At 47.6% G+C, this 8,346-nt stretch overlaps 2 protein-coding genes across 2 annotated transcripts; one reads left to right on the plus strand and one right to left on the minus strand.

The window, feature by feature from the left end:
• The first annotated feature begins 310 nt into the window (after positions 1 to 310).
• On the plus strand, positions 311 to 4,094 carry Apc2 (Adenomatous polyposis coli 2). The gene is made up of 3 exons (XM_017088939.4): positions 311 to 1,149; positions 1,212 to 3,428; positions 3,613 to 4,094. The coding sequence occupies exons 1-3, from the start codon at positions 514 to 516 to the stop codon at positions 3,961 to 3,963; spliced, it is 3,204 nt and encodes a 1,067-aa protein (XP_016944428.4). The 5' UTR covers positions 311 to 513; the 3' UTR covers positions 3,964 to 4,094.
• On the minus strand, positions 3,998 to 6,038 carry LOC108020639 (vesicular integral-membrane protein VIP36). The gene is made up of 5 exons (XM_036817376.3): positions 5,684 to 6,038; positions 5,497 to 5,612; positions 5,229 to 5,426; positions 4,847 to 5,176; positions 3,998 to 4,474 (listed from the first exon to the last, which is right to left on the minus strand). Exons 1-5 carry the CDS (start codon positions 5,820 to 5,822, stop codon positions 4,268 to 4,270), a joined length of 990 nt encoding a protein of 329 aa, XP_036673271.2. The 5' UTR covers positions 5,823 to 6,038; the 3' UTR covers positions 3,998 to 4,267.
• Between the last annotated feature and the right edge of the window lie 2,308 nt (positions 6,039 to 8,346).

The following is an 8,346-nucleotide window of genomic DNA, read 5'->3' on the forward strand; positions in this document are numbered from 1 at the left end:
AATTCAAATTTCCAGTTGCCAGCCGGAAGGATCTCGATAGTTTTGAATAATTTATCGATTTTATTTTAGTCCTGAAGCAAATGAGTGCTGGCAAATCTAGTTTGCAAAATATAGCTGTGTCTAGTGTAATAATAGCTAAACATTTCTGATTAATAACAAACATGTATCTCATTTATTTGGACAGATTCCAAACCATATTGAACTGGCAATTACTTGTTTGGTTTTGTGAAATAGAAACGTATATAAGAGCCCAGTTCTTTTGACAGTCTCTGAAATTAGCCGGGCCTGGCTAAAAAATAGCTTAATCGACAACACTGGAGCGCTGAGCCTGCGCGCTTGGAAAATGGCTTAAACGCTTATCGAACAAAGATCGAGGATCTCAGATCGAAAGGAACTACCTGTTGGAGTGACCTTGCAGCAGGACTCTTCCAGAAGCGACCCCGAAGAAGGCCTCTTCGTGGAACTCCTGTATTGAATTCCCTTACAACCGAGGACTTAGATACATTTAAAGCCATGACGCTGAACGAGAGCGACGCCACTCGGCTGGAGTTGACGCGCAACTTCCTGGAGCTGTCCCGCAATCCGGAAACTTGCACCGCTCTGCGCAGCTCCGACTGCATTCAGCTGCTGGTGCAGATCCTGCACGCCAACGACGAAGGCCTCTCCACGGCAAGGAAGTATGCCAGCCAGGCGCTGCACAATATTGTGCACAATCATCCGGAGGAGAAGGAGCGGCAGCGGGAGGTAAAGATGCTGCGCCTGCTGGACCAGATCCTCGAGTACTGTAACTTTCTGCGCACCCAGCTGCAGAGCGGGGGCGAGGCCATTGCGGATGATGAGGATCGCCACCCACTGGCGGCCATGAAGCTCCTGATGAAGGCCAGTTTTGACGAGGAGCACCGTCAGACCATGTGCGAATTGGGGGCCCTCAAGGCGATTCCCAATCTGGTTCATCTCGATCATGCGGTTCACGGACCTGCTGCCGGCAGGGAACAGTGTAACGCCCTCAGGAGCTACGGCCTCATGGCACTCACGAATCTCACCTTCGGAGACGAGAACGTCCACAACAAGTCATATCTGTGTGGCCAGCGGCAGTTCATGGAGGTAGTAATTGCCCAGCTGAACACTGCTCCAGATGAACTGCTTCAGGTGGGTTAATTCTTCAAGCTCAATATTCAAGCCCTAATGAGGAAACGTCTAAACTTTTCTAGGTCCTGGCTGGAGTGCTTCGCAATCTCTCCTGGCGCGCGGACAAGCATATGAAGACCATATTTAACGAACTGGGCACGGTGACATCCTTGGCTCGAGCAGCAATGCAAAACAAAAACGAAAACACCCTCAAGGCCATACTCTCTGCGCTATGGAATCTCTCGGCGCACTGCAGCACCAACAAAGCGGAATTCTGCGCGGTGGACGGAGCACTGGCTTTTTTGGTGGGAATGCTCAGCTACGAAGGTCCGAGTAAAACCCTCAAGATCATCGAAAATGCGGGAGGCATCTTGCGGAATGTGTCGAGTCACATTGCAGTGTGTGAGCCATACCGCCAAATCCTGCGGCGTTACAATTGCCTGGCCATTCTTCTGCAACAGTTAAAGTCGGAGAGCCTCACCGTGGTGAGCAACTCCTGCGGAACACTGTGGAACCTATCGGCGCGCTGTCCCGAGGACCAGCAGTACCTCATCGACCACAATGCCATTCCCCTGCTGCGGGCTTTGATCAGCTCCAAGAATTCCATGATTGCCGAGGGGAGTGCTTCGGCTCTGAAGAATTTGGTGAACTTTAGGGCTACCCTGGAGCTGATGCCCAATGGAGATGGTGGATCCCTGCCGCTGGACAAGGAGTCTGGTCATGGTGGCACCCTGCCACGAAGGTTCAGCTCACTTCGTCTTAGCTCGAATCCCACAGGTTCGCTGAAAAAGGTTCGACCTTCCACAGTGAGCACAGCTGGCTTCCTGAACAGGAAGTGTGAGAGTCGCGAGTCCATTTACTCGGGAAAGTCCGACTCCACTAAATACTCAACCAAGTCGGAGGGAGCCAAGAATCCCTTTGAGATTGTCACACCAACGGAGGAGCAGCCCATCGACTATTCTATGAAATACATGGAGCACAAACCCAGTAGCAGTAAGACCTTTGAGATTGACTTGGACCAGCCCACAGATTTTAGTGCTAGATATAAGGAGAGACGATCCGTTCAGTCGGCACAGCCGGAGATTAAGACGGAGACCAATGAGATTAGGAGTAGTAAGTTGCAGTTGGCCAAGTCCTCCTCGGCCACAGAGCTGCGAAATGGTCCAGGACTTGTGGCGGTTTCAGCAGCCAAGCAGAAACTAACCACCGAAGCGGAGACGGAAACAGCAGAGCGACCGATCAACTACTGCGAAGAGGGAACACCTGGAAGCTTCAGTCGTTTTGACTCCCTAAACAGCCTGACGGAGAAACCGGAAAAATGCATGGCGCCAAAGACGCCAACGAAACCTGTAGTTCAGCTGGGACAACTGGACAGGAATACGCCCCAAAACATCGACTCTGCGCTTGAAACTCCACTAATGTTTTCCCGCCGTAGTTCGATGGACTCACTGGTGGGCGACGATGAGACCATTGCCTGCGAAGACAATGGATCTGTGATCAGCGAGTACAGCCGGATGCAGAGTGGCGTCATCTCTCCTTCGGAGCTGCCGGATTCACCAACCCAGAGTATGCCACAGTCGCCGAGAAGAGATAGAAAGATGCCCACTCAAAACAACTTGGAGACACCGGATAGGAAGCCTGGCAATGTGTTCGAAGATAAACTCAACAGATTCCACGTGGAGCACACGCCTGCCGCCTTCTCCTGCGCCACTAGCCTAAGTAATCTGAGCATGTTGGATGACACCAATGCCAACGCCATTAGAGAACAGCGTACAAATGATATTAATGGAAATGGAGATGCTCCGCGTAGCTATTGTACGGAAGACACGCCGGCCCTGCTTTCCAAGGCGCCGAGCAACAGTGATCTTTCTATTCTGTCCATACCGAACGATTTGAATGCCAACGAAGAGGAGCCGCCAGTGCCTGCTCCTCGAGCTGAAGTTCCCGGCATGGACACTCGGATGCCGGCAGAGGACGCCATCTCAAAAATGCGTTGCGGCGGCAGTGCGTTGCCCAGTTATCTGCCAGTGTCGGATGAGATGAGCAAGTACTATGTGGAGGACAGTCCATGCACGTTTTCGGTCATCTCCGGACTTTCCCATCTCACAGTGGGCTCCTGCACGGCAGGGCCCGTTTCAAAGCTTCCCCTGAGGAATCCGGAGGAGGCGCAGGCACCCAAGCTTCCTCCCAGACGCAACGCCGTCCAAGGGGAAGCAGAGCCGCGTCTGCCGCCAAAGAAAAGCGACTCGCTAAGCTCACTCTCCATGGACTCGGATGATGATTGCAATCTACTCAGTCAGGTAAGAGCAGTGATCATTGTTCCCAATAGAATGTGTATATTTCATTCATATATTTTGTTAAATTAGCTTTACAAAGAATTGTAAGACACTTATGAACATGTGACTAACTGAATTTGCAATTGGAATGTAGTTACTTTTTAGAAATTTACTACTCGCAGAATTATTAATCTACTTTCTTTTATAGGCCATTGCGGCGGGAAGCTGTCGACCCCAACCGAGTGGAGCCAGTACCACATCCAGTCTGGCCAACGCCAGCACCAGCACTCTGTCCAGAACAAATGGACAAAAGAAGCAGCCGGAGGATGGTGATAAACCGAACTACAGTTCGGATGACTCGTTGGACGACGAGGACGATGATGCACGGTCCAAGTCGCTCTTCGAGCAGTGCATTCTGAGCGGCATGCACAAGTCTAACGACGCCCTGGAGTCGGAGGGTGAACCGCCGGCCCAGCGACAGGAGACCAGTGCCCGGGATCGGTTTGTCAGCAACCAGGTGCGCCAGATTGAGTCCATGCTAGCTGGGCGTCAGCACTAGCAGCGGATGGAAGGTTAATTGAGAAGCGCATGCATTTGTTGTTTGGTGGCTTTTAATCTTGTCTATGCAATAATATTCTCACGGTCTCAATTTTCCTATAGTTCAGATTAAAAATTTGCACTTAAATTTAACTCTCCAACACGTGTAATATTATGTCTACCCTCTCACGAAAAAATTAAGGAAACTAATAAGGGTGATAAGAAATGGGATACAGTCGCAAATATAAATAAAAGTTGGGATCAACTGAGGTCCGGGATACTCCTAACGTGAAACTTTGATGGACTAGCGCGAGAGGCAAAAGAGCTCAATAGAAACGTTTTCGCGCATTGCGATCCTTGAAGTAGGAAATGGCGAAGATAGCCACTGCAGCCGCCACGACTACCACGAACAGCAGGATAAAGAAGATCTTGGCATTCGACATTCCCGGCTTGGGATCCTCCTTGTGCTCACGCGGGGGCTCAAAAGTCTTGGCATTTGGTATGATGTTGGTGCGTCGTATAATCTCATCGTGCTGCGAAAACGAAGGAAAATTATGGCTTAATAAACCAGTAAAGTAAAGCTGGTTTTAAGTAATATTATATTCATAAAACACTCATCTTTATCGTGTTTGCTTGACATCATTTTTGTAGCTTTTGAAAGATTAATACGATTTGATTTCAATTTGAAATTGAACAATGTGTTTGATGCCTCCTGCTAAATTATAGCAAGTTTGAGCAATTAAAAACAAGTTCGTTCTTATTTTAGACGCGTGTCCCAGGGTACTTATATACAGATATCGAAACCCGACCCGGCTTTCGGGTTCCTTGCACTCTTAAGCCGATAAGCTGGCAGCTGAGTAAAGCGTATTCCCCTTCCGAGGTTTGGCAAACACATGTGAACTTACGTTGACGTTGGAATCCAGGTCGTAGAACTTGAAGCTGTGGATGTCGTGATTATCGGACAGATCACCCGTCGTGGCGGACATGCCGAAGTGATAGCCGGTGGGAAGCTCAACGTTGGCGACCACAAAGCAGCTCTTCCACTCATTGCGGTTCTCCAGATCCGTAGACACCGAAAGTATGTCGTTTTCGTATCGAATGCTGACCAGCGTCTCGTAATCCACGTTGCGGAAGCGAACTTCGCAGCCGGCCAGCTGAGTGTGCGTTCCATCGCGATCGTGGTCGTAGCTCCAGCTGCCATTGTTCACCATGGCACTGAGATAAGGATGTTGATGCTACAAGATTCAAGATTAGTAAAGGATTTTCCATAGCCCTAGGGTTTCCTACATTGTGTGGTCCGTTGTGATTGCTGTAGGTGTCCAGGATGATGGCCAGCCCAGAGAAATGGTCTTTACTGCCAAAGACCGGTCCTGTTTGCATGCGCTCCTTGGTGTACCAAATGGCAAAGCCGTCGCCAAAGAGTTCAGAGCCCTTGCCGTGCACCTTGAAGCCCACATGCACCTCCCAGTTGCGCGTCATCACGGGCTGGGGAGTGAACACAACAGACATTAGACCATTAGACCCAAAAGGTCAGGAAAATAGAACACGGGCCTACCGAGTAGTTCCAAAGGGCGCCGCTCTTGGACTGCAAATCCGGCGTCAGTCTTATGTAGTTGCTGGTCACCATCGTGTTGCCCAGGAAGTCCCAGTGTGGCAGAATCACGCCCACGCCTGCAAAGGAGGAGCCCAAGCCACGTTAGAGGTACACGTACTTTTTCTTATCAGAGGGCTTAATTACTCACCTTGGAATGGACGCACCAAGCTGTGCTCCCGCTTCATGTAGTCCGGCTCCCTGGGACTATCCTCGCCGAGCACCGCTAAGGCGGCAACGAGGAGCGCCAGCAGCGCCAGGGAACAGTGTGCGAGCGACGGATTGGTCATGGCTCCCACTTGGATGAAACGGAAAACATACACGGTTCGAAACTTGCAATATTTAATTTAAATCATCCGTGGCGGATGATTTATTTTATTTGCAGAGACGGGTGGTGGGGTGATTTCGTTTTACAAAACAAACGTAACGCAAAACGTAAGTGTCGGCAAAACGTAAGCCAACGTAAGTGTCAGTAAAAAAGTGAGATGCAAGATGGAAAATAATATTTGCAGACTATTTTTTTTTCGCCGGCCTATTAGTGGTGGGCTACTGTGAGTCACTAGCTGTGAATGGCAACTATCGCCAGCCTATCGATGGTTGATCACACTTGGATTAGCAGAGCGCAACTTTTGGGCCCCCCAATAGCAGAATAATAAAAGCACGCCCATCTACGCCGTCTTGAGCAATTAAAATAGAACTACATACATGAAAATTAACTATTTTTTTCGCCGGCCTATTACAACTGTGAGTCACTGTTATTGGCATTTCTCGGCGCCTATCGATTGTTGGTCATACTGCAGTGCTGAGTTGTTATCTAAACTTCATATCGACCGTTATAATATTTAAAAAGTCAACTCCAGTTTATTTGTAGATTTTAAAATATTGTTTAATAAATTATCTGTAAATGCCAAATTAAATAAATAAAAGAAAATAATGAGCAACAGTTTAGACGTTTATTATAGCTTTAAAGCTGTTGTTTTTCTTTTTTAGGAAAACGTCCTTTAGAGTTTTCTTTCTTTTTTAAAATCACATTAATAATCTTGATTTTCAGTCCCAGGCTGATGTATTTTCCCATTTTGTTTTGTAAGCACATCGATTTCCTTTTTTTTTAAAAATCAAGAAAAACGGGCCTGCATAGTTCAACGTAAGTCAACTTTCTGATAAATTTAAATGACAGAAATATTTGTGTGGATGGTAAAATTTACCAAAAAATAACTTAACTTATCTTTGTAACGAAATTAACCATAGACACAAAGTAGATAAATTACTTTTGAAATTTATGGTAAAGATGTACAACAAATATGGCACAATTTGCAAACTGTAGCGGAAGTGCAGCTAAGTCTGCTAAATTGATGAATGCAAATTATTGTTTTCGACAGTTTTCCCCCCTCATTTTGGCGCCTAATTCACGCGTCCAACCTGTTTGCATATTAATAGCTTTGGATCCGATTACAACGCCAACAACGCACAGCCAGTTTGTCATGATGTGAGACGTTTTTATGGCTTATTGCACACGCACATTGGCGCCTTCACGCCTCGGGTCTTTTGGCACTCGGATCTTGGATCTCGAATCTCGAGTTTCGAATCTCAAGTGGTGGAAATCGGGGCGGGAAAACCAGTTCCACAACGCCAAGAGTTTTCCTCCTCGGCGTGCGTTAGATGCCAACTTTTCGGGGTCATTGTCAAGGTCGCTGGTCGTGAGAATATATACGACTAATAAATGCAAATGCAGCAGGAACTTTGGAATGCAGCTGCATCGGATTAAATCGGTTTGGATCGGAATTATAATTACCGATTCAAATGCACATTTGGGCACAATTAGCCGGGCTAACGGTGCAAGATACACACAAGTGTGTGTCACCTGTGAAAGGCGGCGGAGATTCGCGGAGGTTGCTTCCTCAACACGCCGCTAATTGGCATATAACGTGCCTAATTATATCAGTCATTTATGAAATCATTTCACTTTTCACCTCTCTCAAAGCAACTGCAACAACCATACAGGTGCATTATCTGAGCCAGTTTCCGCCGACTCATTCGTTCTTGTCGCCCCGCAATATTTGACTCACCTGTGCGATCGAGATTGACTTCCTCATGGATTCGAGTGAGATATGGCGGTTATTTTTGGGTTCCAGCATTTCGGGGAGTGGCGGTTTTGATAAGCTGCCTAATGAAAGTGGCTGATCGTCGTGATTAATCGCTCTGGGGGTTAGAGTTTCCCACTCATCAGGCGGCAATTATCATGGCTAGACCATCGCATCATGTGTGTATTTATAGAATAGTTATGTAGAAGATAGAATCTGGCAATTAGTCGCTCACTTAAAAGCTCATTTATAAACTACGGCTATCGGCTGTCATGTGCGGACAAGATCGGGCCAAAAACAAGCCGCACTTTTCAATTCCTCAATTCCTCAAAGAGGCAATAACCTGGGGGCCAGGCCAAGACAGGCCAAATCTGAGGCCGTTTGGTGATTGATAACCTGCTACCTGCTGGATACTGGCTGCCGCACAAAGAGAAAAAAAACCAAAGAAAGCCAAGCCAAAAGTACGCGCAAGGCAATTGGCTAATTGATTCAGCATAAATCAATGGCAATCGACAATTAGCCGCATTAATTGCCTCGCTTACAGCAATTGAAACTGAACTTGACCCTCTCGCCATGGAGTGGAGTGAAGACAATGCAAAAACCGAAGAGAACAGAACGGAAGGCCAGTAAAACAATGCCCTGACCAAATGTTTGGGGTTCGATCATGGAGCTAGCTGCAGGGGATTACCCTAGATTATGCTAAAAATCAGTTCGAGTCTATACGGAGAGGCTG

The sequence above is a fragment of the Drosophila suzukii genome, chromosome 3 (assembly GCF_043229965.1).
Source record: "Drosophila suzukii chromosome 3, CBGP_Dsuzu_IsoJpt1.0, whole genome shotgun sequence".
NCBI classification, from domain to species: Eukaryota; Metazoa; Arthropoda; class Insecta; order Diptera; family Drosophilidae; genus Drosophila; species Drosophila suzukii.

Coding starts and splice junctions, on each gene's coding strand:
- LOC108020639 (XM_036817376.3), bottom strand. CDS start 5,822: ATGACCAATCCGTCGCTCGCACACTGTTCCCTGGCGCTGCTGGCGCTC. Junction 5,427..5,496: donor GCGCCCTTTGGAACTACTCG/GTAGGCCCGTGT, acceptor TTCACTCCCCAG/CCCGTGATGACGCGCAACTG. Junction 5,177..5,228: donor ATCACAACGGACCACACAAT/GTAGGAAACCCT, acceptor TGAATCTTGTAG/CATCAACATCCTTATCTCAG.
- Apc2 (XM_017088939.4), top strand. CDS start 514: ATGACGCTGAACGAGAGCGACGCCACTCGGCTGGAGTTGACGCGCAAC. Junction 1,150..1,211: donor CTCCAGATGAACTGCTTCAG/GTGGGTTAATTC, acceptor AAACTTTTCTAG/GTCCTGGCTGGAGTGCTTCG. Junction 3,429..3,612: donor ATTGCAATCTACTCAGTCAG/GTAAGAGCAGTG, acceptor TTTCTTTTATAG/GCCATTGCGGCGGGAAGCTG.